This window comes from Tyto alba, unplaced genomic scaffold (assembly GCF_018691265.1).
Source record: "Tyto alba isolate M040663 unplaced genomic scaffold, T.alba_DEE_v4.0 Super-Scaffold_42, whole genome shotgun sequence".
NCBI lineage: Eukaryota > Metazoa > Chordata > Aves > Strigiformes > Tytonidae > Tyto > Tyto alba.
In genome coordinates, this window is record NW_024881318.1 from 14,839,678 (window position 1) to 14,859,093 (window position 19,416).

The following is a 19,416-nucleotide window of genomic DNA, read 5'->3' on the forward strand; positions in this document are numbered from 1 at the left end:
CACGGGGACATCTAGCACGGATGGGCGACAGCCCCATCCTGACGGAGACTGGGGGCTGTGAATGGAATTGCGGAGGGGGAGCACAGGAAGAAGACAGGGATGGATGAAGAAGGCACCACTGAGGGTCCCCATCTCCATCCAAGCGGGAGCCAGGGTCCTGCTGGGCTCTCCATTCCCAGTGCTGGAGAAGCCATCCCACCACAAAGAGGAGAGGAACATCTCCAGAAGGTTAGGGTGGCTTTGGCCAGGTGGGCATGAAATCACACAGGGATGGGCTCAGGCACGCAGGGTGGGCTTTGCACGTATGGGCTTCCTGTGCTCCTGCTGTCTGGGAAACCCGAAGGACTCCTTGTTTGGGTCTGGGGTTTGTTTGTGTGCCAATAGCAGAAAAAAGCGGAGCAGAGGCAAACATTTTAAAGGAAGAAATGTGGGTAATGTGGCGGCTGTGTCATCTCCCCTGCTCCAGGGCAGGGGCTGTTCTGGTGTGCTCACCACCCCCGACACCCACACCTCTCCGTGCCCCAGACCCACGGTGGGACCTTATAAGTGTCCTTGCAGGGCACCAGGACAGGACATGTCACCCATGACCGCCTTCAAGTGGGCACTGCCTGAGCTGCGCGGCGGGCACCTGATGCATGGCTTTCCCCTCCATCTGCTCTGGGACCCCCAAGTGTGGTATGAGGGGTCCCAGCCCCACAACCAGGTGGTCTCTTCTGCCATGAAGCCACCAGCCATCCGTGGATTTTCCTGTAGGGTGATCCTGAAGCAGGGTAGCACCTCAGGGTGCTCCCATGGGATGCCAACCAACAGCTTGTGATACACTGGGACAATGTAGGGTGCAGGAGGGAATCTGTTTTTCTGATCCAAGAGAAGAGCTGGAGAAGATCTGTGGGATCCATCCAGGACCTAGAAAGTCCCAGCACCTCCTGGGGCTCCCCTTGTCCCGGCATCCCACTGAAGCGGGGTGCCCAGGACAGGTCTGGGAGTCCCCAGGGGCTCCCCGTCACGTCCCAGAGCAGTTACATGCTGGGGTCAGTGCCAGTGACACAGTGCTACCGTGACAAAGTCCCCTCCACCACGGGGTGCCCGGATCCCTGACCTCCCCAGCAGGTCCCCAGACCCAACAGGCGCATGGCACTTTTTTGGCTGGTGCAGCTCCTGCATGGCCCAGGAATGATCTCCCAGGGTTATTTCTGACTCACAGGACAGGAAACATTTCGGGGTTTAAGCCGAGCTGAATAATGTGCTCATTTCCTTGTGCCGACTACAAAGCACCTGCTCCAGGGGATTTATGGAGTGCCGGCCTCTCGCACTCGCTGCGTGGCTGCCCGCCCGGATGTTTTTATTTTCCCAGGATGGCCAGCAAGTGCCAAGGCTTGTTTTCCTAAAAACCCCATGCCCTCCCAGCACGTTTCCTTGAGGGGAGCCTGGGCAGAGCCATGGGCTGCAGCACACCTAGCTTGCTGGGGTACCTGGGGTGCTGGAGTGCCAGGGTGGGTGCCAGCACCCTGCCAGGGCTGAGGGCAGCAGGGACGCGTGGATAACCCACTGGTGCCAAAACCTGGCCTGGCACAGAGCAGCCACAGCTGGGATGAATGTCCCAGGAGTGTCAAAGGATGATGGAGAGGGAGGGAGCATGGGGGCAAGCAAGGGAGAATGAGACCTTGTGAGAGCCTGGGGGAGCCATGGCACGGGGCTGCCTGGACCATGGAGCCCTGCCTGCCACCAGCTGTGGGGAGGAGACACCCAGTCTGGGGTGGGCAGAGCCTGTTCCACAGCTGGGGACCCACAGATACCATCCAACCGGGGCTTGTAGGGCCCCTGCAAGACACTGCGCCCAACTTGTGGGGTGGAAACGGTTCTCCCCTGCGAGGAGGGTCAGGGAGTGGGTGCCAAGGCCGGGGACACCTGCGGGAGATGCAGGGCATGCCAGCACGCCTCCCAGCCCACGCTCCTCTGGTGGCACCAAGCTCCAGCCAGCCAGCAGCCAGCCTGCAGAGTAAGGTGACGCGAAGGTTTTCGTGATGTCCCCTCTGCTTTGTCCCCTTTCTGGAGCAACAGTCTTATCGCTTTAGTCCTGGTGGGGTTGGCTCTGATCCCACGTGTACTTCCAGCCTCCGGGAGCTATCCCATTTGGCTTACCAGCTGCAGGATGGAGGACAGAGGGAGCTGGCTGTCATTCCCTCAGTGGCCCTTTGTCCCCTCTTGTCGCCTTTTCCAACTCCGGGTTGCCCAGCTCTCTCTGACCCCCCTGATCACCTCTCCCCAAGGTCTGGCCATTCCAGTGAGCAGCGAACGTTTGGGTGAGCAGACAGCTCAGAGTCAGCATCTACCTGCATGCTGCCCGCATGCTGCCCGCACCCTGTGCTGGTGGGGCTCTGGGACTTGAAGCATCTGCAAGGCGCCGGGCGAGGAGAGGTGTCCACATCCAGAGCCACCAAAGCAGCGCGGACCAGTGATAAGTTGGGGTTGTGTCTTTTTTTTTTTTTTTTTTTTTTTTTTTTGTTTGTTTGAGAGAAAATAAAGCACTCGCGGGGAGCAGGAGCCAAGCTCCCCTGTGCCTAAAACAGCAATCGCAGCACTTCCTCGGATTTATGGTGTTTGCTTTCACAATGCCAGCCGGGATCCTGTTTGCTTCCTGCTCTGCAGCTGCAGTCCCAGCTGAAGGCTCAGGAGATTCAGGTTTTATAACACTCCCGGATCCTTCCGATGTCAACTTGTCCAGCATCATTTATTACCCCCGTGCCTCCTGTGGGGCTGGGGTGGGCTGCTGTCACCCCATCCCAGCGCCCACTGGTGTGGGTGCTCTCCCCTGCCCACCCACAGGGTCCCATTCTCTGGCACTCGGGGCTTGAGCAGCAGCTCTGCAGAGGGAGCACCCACCTTTTGCTGGGAGAGGCCAGCAGTGCTGTGCCCTCGGTGAGGTGCAGCACCCAGCTCTTCTCCTGCATAGCCACAACCCGAGAGCCAGGCAAGGCAGGAGTGGCTGGGTCCTGCTGGAGGGATGGTGAGACATGGATGTGACATTCTGCAGGGTCCTGGGATGCTCCAGGGTGGTGACTGCTCCTCACCGGCACGCTTGGACAAGCAGTCAGTCCTTGCTGTTGGCCTCTGTAAATCAAAGTGACTGAATTTATAGCGAGACATTTCTGTGGCTCTTCCCCAGATCTCAGTTGTCCTCTCAAGATGTGAGCATGAAAACTGGCTGCCCCCTTTCAGTCTCTGAGGCAAAACCTCCCCTGGGATGCACTAGCTAATGCAGCCAGAGAGGGTGTCAGCTCCCCCAGCCACAGCATCCCTTGGGACCTAAATGGAACCTTTCAGCACCGAGTCCAACTCCAGCTGTTGCTTTCCAAGCTACAAGGCCCCTCCAGGATGAGCCGGGCCGAAATGCTCCGGACCCCCCATGGGGTGTGCTGGGGCCAGGGAGGGGCACCGGGGTGCAGAAGTTGGGGAAGGAGAGCGTCCAGGTGGGGGAAGAGCAGGACCAACAAGCTGCGGGGAACCACCAGCCCCGTCTCCTGACGCACAGCCTCAGCGTGGAGGCTGCGGCACTGCCCAGGTCCCCCTGCAACGTGCTGAGGGGTGTCCTGACTCCGCTCCTCCTCCTCCTCTGCATTTACCCAATGAACTCCTTTGTTGAAATACCCATAGGCCATGAGTGGGCTGGCAGCCTTAACCTTCTTTTTGGGAAACCAGTATGGCTACAGAAATCCCAGAAATGCCCCCTCATGTCCCCAGCGGAGCAGGGGCAGCGTCCCTCCACAAGTCCAGGAGCTGCTCTCCCCCAGAATTTCAGTGCCCTTATGGAAGCCTGGCTAAATCTTGCAGGCCTCCAAAAGAAACCCACCGCTTTTGTTTAACATTTGCTGTACTCGGTGATGAAATAATGATGGATTATTTCATTGTGGTTACTAGCGTGCCAGACTTCTTTTTCCAAACACACAATAGGAATGTTCATTTACTGCTCCGGCTACGAATGCTTTTATCCTCCTTATATAGTAAGAACTCTGCACCGAAGGACGAGTTTAATTTGTCACTGATACACTTCACCATCCCAGCTCACAGCCTTGCAGTCAGCAGGTTATTCACGAGTGCCCAAATCATCTCTGATTTATTATCAGCCTTTTCCAACCAGTCCCATCCTCGCTGCCATCCGGCTACCCCACCAAAATGGCCACCTCGAGAGGGCTCAGTTAACTCTTTGAGATGGAGAGGGGGTGCAACGTCAGGGCTGCTCCCTCAGAGGCAAGAACACAAGATGCAGGACAGGGATGCAACAACATGGCAAGGGGGCCCAGAGCACCAGTGCAAAGAGACTATGCCTTCAAACCCAAAGGTGGTGAATCCAAAGCGGATAAAAGGAAGTGTTCTGGTTTTGTTGGTTTGTTGTTTTTTTTTTTTTTTTTTTTTTTTTTTACTCCTTGCTTAATTAGGCTGCCACAGGAAAATGCTCAGGCCAAAATTTAGCAGGATTCAAGGAAGGTTTGGGCATTTATGGGGATAACAAAAATATCCAGCTATAATAGCGGATGCCAACACAAATTCTGGAAGGGATATTAAGCCTCACGCGTCAGGGTGTAAACCTATCCCAAACTCTCAGAAAGTAGGGAGCTTAATGCAGGGGCAGATGACCCACATATGCTACCGCTCCCGCCGCCGCCTCGCTGCCGGCACAGCCCCACGCTGGCCAAGCCACTGGCTGGACCGTCCCTGGAGCCCCGTTTCCTGCTGCCGGCAGCGCCTCTGACAAGGGCTGTGAATTTCTCTTGGCAATTCAGCCCTCCGCTTGTAGTTCTCGGGGGCCGTGTGGCTCCAAGGGCTCTGACCTCCTCCCTCTCGCCCATCCCCTCGCTTTGCCAGCTCGTAACAGCCTTATCACTTCAACCCAGAGGCAGCCCCTTGGGGTAAGGGTCTGTGTGGGCCACCGGCATGTCCCTGGGTGGTACGGCACCTTCCCACGGCTTCTTGCTTCCAGCCAAGCCCTTCGTTTCCCTCTCAGGTCACTTGTTGCCCAAACGCACCTTTGCCTGCTGATTTAATCCCTCCTGTTCTCTGCTTCTGTTGGGGCCAGTCTCCAGGCTCTGAAAGGGGCTGCTCATCCCTGTGGTACCTCGTGGGTGCTGCACGTACACCAGCATGGCCCTGCTTCCATGGGCGCTGCTCAGATGAGCGGCTGCCTCACGCCTCGCCTGCTCTGCGTCAGTGGCAATCACTGTACTGCCTGCTCTTGGCCAAAAAGTCCCACTGCCACTCCCAGCCCATGCACGGCCACAAGCCAGGCACGGCTGCGGCGCAGATGGGGTGAAATTGCCTCGCTGTGGTACCCAGGAGCTGGGTGCGAGCATCTCCATCCCCACTGAGGATGGTGCCGCTGCATCCCACGCTGGTTGTTGACAGGACGCCTGTGCTGCTCCGGTCTCTGTGAGGTGGGATGTTCCCTAAACCTCGGCTGCTGCGAAGGATCAGAGATGGCTCAGCGTGACCAGAGGGGAGCCTGGAGCTCTCCTGGTTGGGGGCCAGGGTCTCCTGAGCTTGCCGCTTGCACGCTCTCCACCCTGCCGAGGGCAACCCCGCTGGGGTCCCTTGGATCTCCCCTCACTGCAGAGCCTTGCACCCACAGGGGCTTCCAACTGGAGACATTTCTGGAGGGCATGAATCAGCTTTTCACAGCTTGTTAAAAATCTTGATCCTACCTCTTGTTTTCATGCCTTTCAAATCAGGAAATGAGTTTTACAACTTTTCCAGTGGGGCACAGCTGGTGGCCAGGGTCGTAAAGCTGAACTTTATAAATATCTCTTGTTGGGATCAGGGGAAGAGCATTAAAAAGGCAGAGAGAGAGAGAGAGAGAGAGAGGGAAAGAGAGAAAGAGAAGGGAAAGGAGAAAAGGCAATAGAGAAGCAAGGCAACCTCGGCAAAGAAGCCCAGCTCAACGCCGGCCATGGCCATGCAACCGCAGAAGATGGGGTGTGCTTGGGGCAGGCTTTGCCTGCTGCTCTCCCTCCTCCTCCAGCTGCCAGGCTCCCAGGCCAAATGCTACTTCCAGGCTAAAGGTAGGTGGGGAGGTGAGATGGGAAGCGAGCAATGGGAAGAGGAGGCCTCAGCTTTCCCTGGGCCGGCGGGGCTCTGCCCTGCGTGCCTGCGAAGCGCAGAAGGGACTGCGCTGAGCTCAGGAGCGTGATCGTGGGCCAGTGATGAGTGGAAGGAGCAGTCTATAAACCACAGAACAGCTCCCCAGGGCTCTGGCTGAGAAACAGCTCGCTGGGCCACGAAGAGCTGCTGGCAGGAGCCCGGCTGGGGCTGTGTGTGCAGGACTAGAAGCAGAGGGAGGAGGGCTGCCCATCTTTCGTCTGCTGCCCCCTTCCAGGGCTGCAGAGATGCTCAGACCCCAAAGGGGCGCAGGATATGCCCTCTCCAGGGTAGCGAGAGCCACTTGTCTCTGCCCTAGGGCCCCAGGGTGGTGGGGAAAGCCACAGGGCACGACCAGGAGAGGACGGATGGGAGCATCGCCCTTGGCAGATGCCCGGGCATCCCATATCTGCCGTGTGGTGGAGAGGCCACCAATTATCTTTCACACCGTAGGGTGGGTGGGAGGTCATGATGCCCCCCCTGTCCCCTCTTTCAGGGCACAGGGGGTGCCACGGAGGCTCCCACACCCTTCTCAGCGCAGGCCCACGTGTGCTCATCACCACCATTTTCTTTGCAGCTCCCTGCGAGTACGAGGGGAAGCAGTTCTCCCTGGGGGAGTCGTGGCTGAGCACCAACTGCCTGCTCTGCACCTGCCTGCACCCCATCGGCGTGGGGTGCTGCGAGACGTGAGTGAGGGGCCGAGGGGCGCTGGGGGGGTGGGCTACTGCCGGCCGTGCTGCCCTGCAGCGGGGAGGAGGTTGTGTGGGTCTGGTGGCTGCAAACACAGCCGAGAAAATGTCACCCCTGGGGGGCCGTGGGGCGACAGAACATGGGGGACACGGGACACAGGCGGGCAGGAGCCCGCCGGGGTGTTGTTGAGGGTGGTGGGGTGAGTCGGGGAGACAAAGGAAGGGCCGGGGGTGTCTCAGCACAGCGAGGTTGCCCAAACGTGCCAGGAGCTGTGACCCAGCCTGCCTGAACTGGCCTGGGAGACATTCCTGCTGGGGGGCTGGCAGCAGAGGAAGCCACCCGGCCCCGCCAGCAGCCCCCTGGCACGAACCAGGGGGAGCTGACGGCTCTGTGCCCTCTCCCGCAGCACCCAGCACCCCATTGACTTCCCCGACTGGTGCGAGGCCCATTACGACTCGCAGACCTGCCAGATCTCGGTGGTGCAGAAGGCCAACCCCAACCTGCCCTGCGTGAAGAGCATGGAGCACGAGTGGGGCTCGGCCGGCACCCCCGAGCCCCTGAGCAACAAGGTGCTGGGCGCGGGGCTGAGCAGATAGAGGCTCTGCAGCGCCCCGCGCCCGCCCCCGGCATCATCCGCCCTCCTCCAGAGCACAACCTCCCGCATGCTCCAGACCTGCCCGATCCTGTAGAGACATCACTGCCGCCACCTTTGAGGGAAACCACTATCCACACAGCATGGTACCGAGCTAACACGTACACCCTAGCGCTGCCACAGTACAGCTTTGCTTCCGCCTTCAGCTTCCCGAAACGAACCGGGGCCCCCTCCCCGCGAGATGCCCTGCACACCATGGGAACGCAGATCCTATGGGATCTCCTCCCAGGTGGGCAGGAAGCCTCCAGCTACTAACGAAAGGGCTACGGGACGACATCAACCTGCCATCGAGACGGTCTTGGTGCTCCCGCATCCAGCCTCGAGCTAAGCAGCTCCCCCCTCCCACTCAGACCCCCGTCCCCCTGCACGGCAGCTGCTGGGAGCTCACCGGGGAGCACCAAGGCCCTTCGTGCAGGACCCACACACCCCGGCCGGCCCCTTCTCTGCCCCGGAGCACGAGGGGCACAACCCACCTCTGGAACCACTAACGCCCCTGCTCCCGCAGCTCCCGGTGCCAGAGGGGGTCCCCGGCACTGCAGGCCAGCCCTGGGCAACACTGCAACGGAGCCAGCCCGGGGCGGACGGCAGAGCGGGGGGAACCACTAGAAGATGTCCCCAAGGGAGCACACACACACCGCCCCCCCCCCCCCAGCCCCAGCCCCAGGGGAGCGGGGCAGGGAGCTGGGTGCCCTGCCAGGGTTTGGGGAGCTGAAGCAATCCGCACGTGGCAGGGCGGAGCTGGCCCCTCTGGCAGCCTGCCCCAGCCGGTGCCATGCCTGTGTTGTGCAGAGCCTTGTGTAGATGTTTCTGTTCTTGCAATAAATGTATTAAACAAAGAGGAGGTCTCCTGCCTGTGACTGGCATGCCGGGCGGGCTGCGTCCACCACCAGGAACGGTGCAGGGATAAAACTCTTGGGAAGGCTGAGTTTTGCACTTTCGGATGTTTATTAGGTTTCCATGCAAAGAGGAAAACTCTTTGGAAGGTCTGGTAGAAACGGGGAGCTGGCTGTTGAGCAGGGAGACCTCCATCCCAGCTCCTGAATGCGCAGCAGGCATTCACTCCAGCTCCCCAAGAATCCCGAGAGCAGCAGGATGCCCTCAGGCCCAGGAGCACCAGCAGAGAACAGCCCAGGCGCTGAGCTCTTCTCTGGTTTGGATCATCACAACTGTGCTGCCACGGCGTGCGGCCACATCCAGGACACCAGCACGTGCCGGCAGAGAGGGGCCCACCTGCCAGGACCTGCCTCCTCTGGGTGAGGGTAGCGGGGGTGCTGGGCTGTGCATACGGGACACCCTTCACAAGAGGCAGGATGCGTGCCAGGGGCAGGAGAGCAGGCTCTCACCCAGCCCAGGGGACCAGCGTGCCTCGCCTGGATGCCAGACCTCTGTTTGTGGGGTCTCTGTAAGGAGGATGGCCTTCACCCAAGGCTGGCATGGCGCTTTGCTGGTAGAGCTTCCCTCTCCTTTCCCTGGGCTGGGCCCTTCCCTCTTGGAAGCCCCTCATGGCATAAAGGCACGTTGGGCTGTTCTCTGGGAGGCAGATTTCTTTTTGGTGAGTCCTGGGATTTACACCTTCACCCAAGCAGGACGGGTCCATCTCCCAGCCAAGGGCTGTAGCATAAGACACCACGGACAGACTTGCTCGGTGCCCACCTGGGTGTCGCAGACAAACCCAAGGACACGTTGGGATGCGTGCCCCTCAGCATGCCAGTGACAGTCCTGCCTGCCCTTCCCACCAGTGGCACCGGCTCTCCCCGCTTCAGATGGTGATGGAGTTAGTGCTGGAGAACTGAGATACGTAGGAAGCCAGGATGGGGTTGGTGGGAAGGACTTTGATGGGCAAGTCCCAGCTGAAAGTGTCTACTTCCATCTGCTCCACCCCAGTCCAGGTGACGGCCTCCGACTGGCTCCCACGAACCAAGCAAGTTCCCGCCGACTCCCCGGAGGTCACAAACTCAAAGTGCAGCCTCCACTTCAGGGACACTGTGGGCGAGAGGGGGGTTAGCAGCCAACACCACAAGGGATGGGGACAGCAGCTGCCTCAGCGCTGGCTGTCCTGGCAAGGGCTGGGGACATGGAAGTCCTGCAGAGACAAGCAGGGGTGGGTCCCTTCCCCGGTGGCCACTAACCGATGTTGGTGGTGAACCCTGGGGTAGAGCTGAGCGGGATGGGCAGGCTGAAGCTGCTCTGGGCTGTGTGCAGGCAGGCCTCCTGATGGCGGGCGTGCGTGCTGAAGGAGACGGGCTGTCCCCGCCGGCGCTGGAACTCCTCCTGGATGCTCTCCTCCGTCTGCAGGCTCACTGAGAACTGCAGGGCCATCGGCAGGGTGCTCGCTCTCACAACCACACAACCTCACAGAGCGCGGGCACAAAGCCCCGAGGCCTCCGTTTCCCAAACGAGCTCAGAAATGGAGCCCTTCCCCACCCCACACCCCAGGGGGAGCCCAGCTGGGTCCCACTAGAAACCCTCACTAGAAACTCCACAGCAGTCCAGGGTCACCCCAATGCCTCCTCCCTCTTCCCAGCGCAAAACCTGTGCCTCTCCCCACAGCAACCCTGAAGCCAGCACTGACCTGCAGACATGGGATGTCTCCCTCCGAGAAGTTAAAGGTCCCAATGACATCCTCTCCAATCTTATACACGGTCTTAAAGATGCAGAATGACCCCACTTTGCCACGAGTGTTGCTGATGTTATACAGGTCTGTGGAGCAAGAATAAGCGGGGAAAGGGTTGTGGTAGGATGAGGCTCTGCTCCATACAGTGCTCTGGGTTAATCACAGAGCCCAGCAGACATGACCCCATGCCTGCTGCTTGGGTGTGAAGGACAGCCCCTGGAGGCAGCATTCTCTTTGGGAAACGTCTGCAGTGAGCGAGAGCAAACCACACGCTGGCTGTGATATGCTGAGGAGAGGGTGTCTCGAGCTGAACTAGGAAGAGACTGAGACTGGCTGGGAGGAGCCCATGGGAAACAGAGCCTGATGGAGCTGTTCCACAGCCCCAGTTGGAGCATTGCTTTGTCAGCGAGAGATTTTTGCACGGACCCCCAAGCTATGCTTCACGCCCAGGCTAGAACATCAGGTTCTAGCAGGGGATATGACCTACGCAGGCTGCGTCGGGAGGTGGCCACCATGAGCAGTTCTGTCGCCAGGTCCGCCAGGCGAGAGTCTTTCTTCAAGCCCTCCTCCTCCTCCAGGAAGGGGTTTGAGGGCGCAACGGCCTCATCCTGTGGGAACTGGTAATCCTTGAGCCCTGGGGAGAAGGCGAGAGTGTCAGCAGGGCGGGGTGCAGCCAGGCCTGTGCCTGCAGGGAGGGCAGCGCATGGCCTTACCGTGCAGCACGAGGACACGGAAGGGTACACGCAGGAGCTTGATGGGGGAGTTGACACGCTGGCAGCCGATGGTCAGCTTGTACACGTACTTCACCGACTGTCCCCGGAAAGAGGGAGGGCCATCTATGGGCAGCGTCTCACTGTACGAATCTGCAAGGAGCGGAGAAAAGACCGCTTTCCAAGGCGAAAAGGAAGCTCCCGTAGCTGTCGCTTGCAGGGTCCCTGCACCAAGGGTTAGGACCAGCAGCGGCGCCGAGATAGGGACAATGCCTGGTACTTTCTGCCACCTCCTCTTTCCCACAGCAGGCCAAGCACATCCCCAGCCTCCCTGCACAAGCGCACTGCTCCTCACGTCGCAGGCGCCGTCATCCAGACGTTGCTTCCAGCACATACAACCACACGCACAAACTCTGCCTCAAAAGAATGTGAAAGATGTAAAATCCAGGAACACAAACACTTGAGAGCTAAACTTACTCATCACGAGTTCAACCTGAATTTGCCTCTGCGCACTTCCTCTGCATGCCACTTTCACGACGCAGTCACACGCGGCAGCTTCCTCGGGGCTCATGCGGCAGAGAGGTGCCGATCAATACCTCATGCCTCTTTTGATATTCACTTTACACAAACCCCAGACTCAGCAACAAAAATCAGTTTCTTCCTGTGTTTTCCTCTGAAGCACTGGGTCTAAATGGCCAAGAAACAATTAAGGGACCTTCACAACAACACGTGGCGTATCCCCCTTGACAGACTGATGACTTAGACCACAAAGACTCTGACTCCGAGACCTCTGAGATGCCAGGGCCTGGCTTTACACCACATTCAGCCCTCTCAAAGCCCCTTGGCACCCACACAAACCCCAACGCTTCCCGACCCAGCAGGAACACTTCTGCAGCCTTCCCAAACCGCACGCTGTATAATAAGAAAGGCGCAAACAGTGAACTGTGGAAAGTCTCCACCTCTCTGGCTGGCCCACCCCAACGCAGATACGCCCTGCCAGAGGAAGGGAAGCATCCTGCTGTGAAACCACAGATCCTTCCCCATGTCTGGCACATCCTAAACATTGAGGCTTAGATTAAAAGCTAGGGTTACATTTTAAATATAACTTCTAGATTTAAAATAAGAGGACTGGAAGGAAGAAAAAAGCCCGTGCTACTGTGTAGCATCCACAGGCTGTCACACCTCGAAAACACAAGGCTGGACCTGGGTGCAGATAAAGCCGAGTACTGTCCTGATGGGGAGGAAAATTAGGTGTTTCCAAAGAAGCACACAGACTTAAGAAGAATGCTCACAAAGACCTTGATGCCCAGTGAGGATTATCTGAGCAGAGACCACTGCTGTCTGAGGAGGATGAGTGGTTTGCTACCTGGCACAGGAATGCCAAGATTTGGGAAGTCCCAGCTTCCATGCGCATCCCAGAAGGAAACACATTCCTGGCACTACAAATGCCTTCCTTACCCACCCGCTGTACCCTCTGGCTGGGCTTGCGGCCCGTGTCCAGGCTGCTTCCATTTCCTCCCCTCTCTGTGATCTACCAAATATTTAAAGGTATTACAAAACTGGAGAGGAGGCAAGAACAGCCACAGAAATGACCCGAGGGCTTGAGAAAATGTTTTATGGTGACAAATTTAAAGAGCTCAGTTTGGGCATTGTGTCAAAGGGATGGGAGGCAAATCAACTTCAATATATAGGCACCCTAACAAGGGGAAGATATTGCGGAGTAAGCTGGTTGGCACCTGAAAACAAGGCCTTTTATCAAGGGACATCCTGACACAACTGTAGCTATATGTGCCAGCTCAGGCTACAGTTTAATAACATAGTGCTTTTCTGAAGCAGAATTAAGATTTCTTGGGTTTTTTTGCCTTTCCAAACTGTGCAGAAAAACTAGAAACTTCTGAAAAACAGGAAATGAAGAATTAAGATACACACCCACACAGCCTTAACTCTGCCTCCACGGAGCTGGCAGTAGCCCCCAGGAATGATCTGCATGCGTGCCAGCTGCAGTCTCGTGTGAGAGGAGCAGCACCACAGGCTGACAGGATCAAAGTGAGCAGCCTGGAAGAGACAGAGCTGTGAATACAGGGGTTTCACTGCTAAAAAGCCCAGTGCCACACGCAGAAGCATCACACAAGACACGTGCAATGGGTACCTCACACAGCCAAGGGGAAAGGCTGTGATATACAGCCAAGGAACCCCGAAGTGTAGAAGAGTTTGTGTCCTTCCTATGGAGCTGCATCCAAGCGCGAGGCAGATGCAGGCTGCTTGTGCCAGTGTCACCCAGTGGCAGAGTGGATACACACAGATAATATCACTGGGAAGGACAGACTATCACCAGCTTAGCCGGGGGCTGAACAGCTTCTGCTTGCAAAGCCAGCGCGTGGGGAAATCCTCTCAATCCATCCCAGCCACCGGAAGGTGACCGTGTGTCCACTTTTATGAAGCACAGGGGACCTTGGCTCGGACGTGACAGGGCCAGCTCCCTTCCCCTGCATGCTGCTGTGGAACAGTAAGTAAATAACTAAAGGTGCTCAGACAAAAGGCTTTGCAGTTCAGGAGACAGCCCCAGACAGCACTGCCTCACCCCGCTAACCACCTAGCCAAGCCAGGTTGGTTCCTCCCTGTCCGCTTTTCCCTCCCGTCGGGCCCCTCCAAGCCTAGAAAGATGGGAGATCCCAGATTCAAAACCAGCACGTCACAGCCCGTGGCTCCGTGGTCTCACTTGCAGCTCTCCTCTCACCTCCCCAAAGCCCAGTGCTCCAGCGGAGCCCCCTCCACCACAGGCACTGCCTCTCCGCTCCCTTTGCTCTGTGACTAGAGAGGTCTTTTGTCAACTGTTCCCAGAAGATCCCTAGGACAACCCAAGGGAGCTCTCCACACCCAGGCCGCAATGCCTAACATTATGCTGCAGCTGGACCACAGGCCACTGGAATGCAAAGGAGATCTGACATGAACTGACAGGCTGGGTGACACAGCCACCGATCAAGGGACAACAGCACAGACTTGTATTTTCACAGCTGTCTACTCAGGTGGAAGCTGCCTGGAACAATGAAAATGAGCTGCTGCAAATTCCTTGTGAAAAGGATAAAAAGTTCTCTGAACAACAAAAGGGAAAGTAGTGATGAAGGAGAGCTTAAAGAGGACCCACTGGGAAGGACACTGTTTGAGGGCTTTGGAGACGTGGAGAGCTTTGCGCAGAGATGAGAAGTGCTCACTTTCACAGCAGGAAATCTAGAACAGGCAGAAGACTGCAATGTTGAAGACAGCCACAACCTGAAGAGGAAGATCAGACCTTCAGAGGATGCCAGCCTAAATGCCAAGAATACTCCAGCGTGGCCGAAGAAATAAAGGCAAGGAAATGCAGGTGTGAGTAACTGTTCCTTCGGATGCAGCCAGGCATTTCAAAACAGTTTATGCCTCACAGCTACACAACAGACCTGCGGCAAAGGTTGTGGGCCAGGGGCAGGACTGAGGGACACTTTGCAGAACACAGCCCTCAGATGGTGGAGAACAGACTCTGGATGATGCAGCAGTTCCTTAGCACTCATGCTCCCAGCAAGGCTCCTTGCCTTCTGCAAGCACCGGGGTCTCCCACTTGCAGCCCTCAGGGCTGCAAAGCCAGCTGTGAGCACGGGGCTCCCCAGAGGTGAGCTCTCTGAGTGGGGTAAGAGAAGACAGGACTCACAGGACTTTGACTCTCCAGGGTCCAGTCGCAAGTCACAGAAGAGAATCTTCGGTGGGGTGGACAGGATACACTGACCCCGCTCTCCTGGAAGAGAAGAACCACCACGTGAATGCTGCCCACCCTCGGGGCCCAGGCTGAGGGGGGCACTCACTGCACCCAGGCCAGCTGGGCCTTATCTTCATGGTGGGGGAAATGAGGAGGAGAAGGGGCCGAGGAGGAAACATCTCATGCCCTGCTCACTTCATGAGACATTCTCTGAACAGCTGGACAGACAACCTTCATGTTTTGCTCCAAGCTAGTGCCACTCTGATCTCAACATTAACAGGGTCCTGCAGCAGCCATCACCAGGGAATTACAGAAGGAAAGCAACATGGACTTCCCACTGCCCTCTAAGTGTGCTGCCCTCAAGACACACATTATAGCCTGCTTGACTCCCGCTTGCTGTGCTCTTACCATCCCTACCTGGGGTTACAGGAGTAGCACTCACCTCTGTTGGGGACGAAGACAGTCTCGTTCTCTGCCTGCACGTCATGCTTGCTGCCGTCAGAGGGAGGGAGCGCTACCCGGTTCTCGCTGGCATGAAACTGGCAGTGGATCTGGGCGCTGGCCCACGCCAGCATCTCACTGAGAGCAAAGAAGAGAAATACTCATGTCTGTACTTTAAACCTGGATTACAGCAAGCATGAATTGGGAGAAGAGCAGCTCTTGCTGCTCAGCTCCATGCGGGACTGCTTGTCTGGAAGGAAGAAGGCCTTGCTTCACCGTCACCGAAGCCGCTCTCACAGCCTCCCCTCCAAACAAGCTTTTGGAGCAAGTTCGAGCTGGGGTGCTGACCTGAAGCCAATTCCACCCCAGCTGCTGACAGGCAGTTTCACCCAAGGCCTGGCTCTGTGGCCTGAGGGCTCTTGTTTAGCAGCAATATTCACAGTCTAAGCCACACCACCCTGGGCGCAGCACAGACAGGGAGTGAGGAAGCACCCCTGCCCTGAGAAGGCCACTATACACACGTGGCAGAAAACAGCAAGCAGTGCAGGTCAGCAGCCACCCCTTCCACAGCGACCGACACAAGTTGGCCTGTGCAAAACCTCACAGGGACCTTCCAGCAAACACGTTGAGGTCAAGCATCCTGAGATCCGGTCCACAGCCTTACTTACTTGGTCTTCTTTCTCATCACCTACGGCTTGAGGCTGGCCACAGACTGCACTCTTGAGAGGACATCTCTAGCTGTCCTGCATGGGCTGGCAGAGGACTTTTAGCCATGAAGAGCTAAATCCCAAGCCAGAAGCGACACAAAGAGCAGCACGCCAAGGTGCCTCCAGTAATAATACAACTATCAGGGAAGTGGGCAAATTCAAAAGCAACAAATATCTGCAACCCTGGTTTCAGCTGACCCTGCCCACAGCACCATCCCCCTCAAGAACATCAACCTCTGGTTGTGTCAGACCGGAGAAGCGTGTTTCTAGGTCCTTCATAAGGACCTATTTTCTCCTGATGCAAGGAATTTGCTAACAGCTATATAGGGAAAGCAAAGGTGTTACTCTGATGCTTCTCTGTACAGCCACAAGAATTGGTTGCATCCAGCCTGAAAAACGCTCGCATGTTTTGGACTCTGCTAGGGCTCCAGCCATTCCACAGGGCATTTTCCACGGCATTACTGACACCTTTGAGTTTCCAAAACACTTCTATTTTTATTTCAATAGCAGTCTTATTAACTTAGCCAGTGCGTGGTTCCTCTGGCATTTTCTAACATCATGATCTAATTAGTAAGCACCGACACCTGAGTTTTAGGTGGCACAGGGATTTTCTGTGGCACAGAGGTATCTCTTGATGTGACACATCAGAGATATGTCTAGACATCTTAAACGTCAAGACAAACCAGAGAAAAAGGCGTGCTGCATTTGTTTCAGCTGACTAACAACGCACTATTTGATCTTTTGTATGTGTTGGCTGCCTTTACCCAAACACATGTTGGTTACTCTACCCAGTTACCTCTAACCCCACAATTGTAATTCTGTATCTTCAGAAGTACCAGCATGGCTCCTCCATTAGCACAGCTGTGTAGTTTTCTGTCCTAAGGTATCTGTTACATGGAAACAGAGAAATGCTCTTGCTTAAGAGACACTGTTTACTAATTTGATATAAGCTTAGCATGATTACAGTACCTTCAAACACCATATTTTGAATCTTTTTTTTTTTTTTTTTTCAGTGTCACCGAACAATATACCACTGGATTGTTCTCATTTTTTAACCAGACGCTCAAACAAAATTTGCATGTTCTTTCCTACCAGCAGGCCTGGCTTGTCCAGCTGGCAGGGCACAAAAGGATCCTGCGCTGTTACTGAGGTCGCTTCCCTCCTCTCTCACCTCCCCCTACAACTCCTGTAGCCCACAAGGGCCGTGCTCCAAGCAGCCTTTGCACAAAAGAGTTTTGTTTCTTGTACACCTCATACCAACAATCAAATACACTTTCTGCCATTTACTTACTGTCCTTCAGTTCTGTCCCTATGCTTGAAAAGCGTGCTTCTCAGTTCCTCCGCCTGTGCTGCAGCTTTTGCCAGCCCTGAAAGCTTCTAGTCCCTGACAGGTCTGTCTGCCTGTTGCAGTGACTGCGCTTTGATCTGGCTCCTGCATTTACACAACCCACAGCTTCTATTTCCAAATCACTAATTTATCCAGTATTGCCACGCATGTGCCTTAGCTAGGTCTCGTCAGTTTGGTCACCTGCTTTTTTATTTTAAAAACTTTCCTTTTTCCAAGAGGCAGTTTTCTACAGACCACGACACACCCGTAGTTCCCAAATGAAGCTCCTGTAACTGTGCTGCGAGCCTCCAAAACAGCTCCACCAGGTACACTTGCAGTCCCACATGTTTCAGAACTCGGAAAAACAGCACTGTCACTGCACAAGACAAAACTCCAGAAAGCTAGATGCTTACACCACAGCTGAAATTGAAAGCTGAATTCAGCAGGCAAGAAGAACCAGGAAGAAAAGATGGAAAGTTAAGGAAGGCTATAAACAAAGAAGCCCAGCTGCAGTAATACAAAAGACTGCTTTGCTGCTGCTGAGACTGCAAGCGCTGGAAGTGGGTCCACCAAAACAATCACGTGTGAAATGTGTACCGGTGATGAAAAGGTGCTGAACCTGACACTTCCCAGGAAGGGCTCAAGATAAGAAAACACTCTCCACCCTCTGGAGACTCAGACAAGGCCGCACACTCAGCAGACACGGAGGCTTCAGGTGACTACTTACAATGTAGAGTCACCCCCTGTGAGCCAATACAGGAAGCTCCCATTTTCTCACGTTTCCTCAACACCTATTTCGGGCACAGTAATGATAAGGGGAGACGCAGTGCTCAAAGGCTGGGCCACAGAAAATGCTGTCACTGAAGGCTGACTCTTTCCTTTGGGCTGTGTTCGCCCCTTTGCCTGCCAGCTCTGGAGGCAGGAATCACACTGCTATATCAGTGCACTGCTGGACAGAGAGAGCTCCTTCCGTGAACAGATGAAATAATGACATTGTCTGGATGTTGCTCTGTGAGACTTCCACCCTGGTGAAACTAGATATCCCATTCTGACAGCCAGTTTGGCTTCATTTTCCGTCAGCAACCCTGTCGCTGAGGGCTCACCTGAAAGGCAGTTAAGAGCACCTCTAACTGCATACTTTTTTTTCTTGTCTCTTTCTTGGGGCCAGAAAACCAGAAGAATTACCTCAGTTTCAGCCCTGAAACAGCGACGGCGCAAAGCACCATTAAGGAAGTACCTCGGGCAGGGAAGTCACCCGTGGCTGAGCTGGCACCATTGCCCCACAACCCAGCCATGACTACATCTGGCTCCTCAGGAGGGACGGAGGGCCGTTCCCTCTGGAGAGACCCAGACAGCTCTGCTGCTCTGAGGCTTCATGCACAGAAAAGCCCACCAGTACAAGCTGCCCTACCTGCTGGCGGAGGTAGACGAGGCCGATAAGGGGTTGGTGAAAGTGATCACACACTCAAGTACCTCCCCTGCCAGGAAGACGGGCCCACGGCCCAGCTTGGCCAACACCTCGATCATGGCTTGGACAGTCCTGCCTGCGCACCTGCCAAAAAAAAAAAAAAAAAACAAACCCTAACCAACAGTGGGCACAGAGTAAGAGGGGGAATGGCAACAGCCAAGCTGGGCATGTGCACATGGGGGAGGACAGAGCGAGCCCCGTCTCTAGACGCAGCACACAGACACGTACAGGGGTGAGGGGCAGCCCTGGCCTTGCACACACACGCAGAGGCAAACGGCCCCCGCCTTACACACAGGGTGTGTGTGGGGAAGCCAGCCCCCGCCATATACATACACACACTGAGGGGGCGGGGCAGAGACGGCCCTGACCTTACACACACACACACACACGCGCGCGTGCTGGGAGAACGCGCACAGCCCTGGCCATGCACCTATATGCACTGCGCCCCCCTCCCTCCCCCAGAGGACATACTGCGAGGGGTGAGGGACAGCCGACAGCCCCACCACCCTAACCCGGGGGACTCCGGGGCGGCCCCGACCGCAAGCACACAGACGTGAACACCCACCGGGGACACAACTGGACCGCCCGCCCCCGCCCCAGCCGCCCCCGCCGCCCCGTCCCCACTCACCGCCCGGCACAGGCCCCGCTCGCCGCTCCGGGCCCGGCTTCCCCTCAGCCGCTCGGCGGGGCTCGGGGCCCGTTCGGCAACGCTCGGGTCTCGGCTCGGCGACTTTCGGCCGCCGCTCGGGAACACTCGGGCAGCGTTCGGGTCTGGAAGCGGCAGCTCCCGACAACTCTCGGGAGCCGCTCGGCAGCGCTCGGCGCTCGGCTCGGCAACTCTCGGGAAGGCTCGGGCGCCGCTCGGCAACGCTCGGGCGGGGCTCCCCCGGGACCGCCGGTGGCGGCGGGGCGGGCCCGGGTTTCCGGAGGCGCTCGGCGGCGCGCGGGGCG

General features: G+C 56.7%; 2 protein-coding genes across 2 annotated transcripts; one reads left to right on the forward strand and one right to left on the reverse strand.

Moving 5' to 3' along the window:
- The first annotated feature begins 1,434 nt into the window (after positions 1 to 1,434).
- LOC116964710 (microseminoprotein, prostate associated) lies at positions 1,435 to 8,285 on the forward strand. Its single transcript, XM_033005078.2, has 3 exons — positions 1,435 to 6,053; positions 6,707 to 6,815; positions 7,226 to 8,285. The coding sequence occupies exons 1-3, from the start codon at positions 5,942 to 5,944 to the stop codon at positions 7,413 to 7,415; spliced, it is 411 nt and encodes a 136-aa protein (XP_032860969.1). The 5' UTR covers positions 1,435 to 5,941; the 3' UTR covers positions 7,416 to 8,285.
- Positions 8,286 to 8,397: 112 nt separating this feature from the next.
- On the reverse strand, positions 8,398 to 19,415 carry RGP1 (RGP1 homolog, RAB6A GEF complex partner 1). The gene is made up of 9 exons (XM_042804428.1): positions 19,094 to 19,415; positions 18,409 to 18,549; positions 14,965 to 15,101; positions 14,478 to 14,561; positions 10,799 to 10,948; positions 10,573 to 10,719; positions 10,044 to 10,171; positions 9,601 to 9,778; positions 8,398 to 9,454 (listed from the first exon to the last, which is right to left on the reverse strand). The coding sequence occupies exons 2-9, from the start codon at positions 18,522 to 18,524 to the stop codon at positions 9,231 to 9,233; spliced, it is 1,164 nt and encodes a 387-aa protein (XP_042660362.1). The 5' UTR covers positions 18,525 to 18,549; positions 19,094 to 19,415; the 3' UTR covers positions 8,398 to 9,230.
- Position 19,416: the final 1 nt, after the last annotated feature.

Excerpts from the sequence above, each read along its gene's own strand:
- LOC116964710 (XM_033005078.2), top strand. The coding sequence starts at position 5,942 with ATGGCCATGCAACCGCAGAAGATGGGGTGTGCTTGGGGCAGGCTTTGC. Across the intron at positions 6,054-6,706 it reads ATGCTACTTCCAGGCTAAAG|CTCCCTGCGAGTACGAGGGG; the intron begins GTAGGTGGGGAG and ends TTTTCTTTGCAG. Across the intron at positions 6,816-7,225 it reads GGCGTGGGGTGCTGCGAGAC|CACCCAGCACCCCATTGACT; the intron begins GTGAGTGAGGGG and ends CCTCTCCCGCAG.
- RGP1 (XM_042804428.1), bottom strand. The coding sequence starts at position 18,524 with ATGATCGAGGTGTTGGCCAAGCTGGGCCGTGGGCCCGTCTTCCTGGCA. Across the intron at positions 14,562-14,964 it reads TGTCTTCGTCCCCAACAGAG|GAGAGCGGGGTCAGTGTATC; the intron begins GTGAGTGCTACT and ends CTTCTCTTCCAG. Across the intron at positions 10,172-10,572 it reads CACCTCCCGACGCAGCCTGC|ACCTGTATAACATCAGCAAC; the intron begins GTAGGTCATATC and ends CTTGCTCCACAG.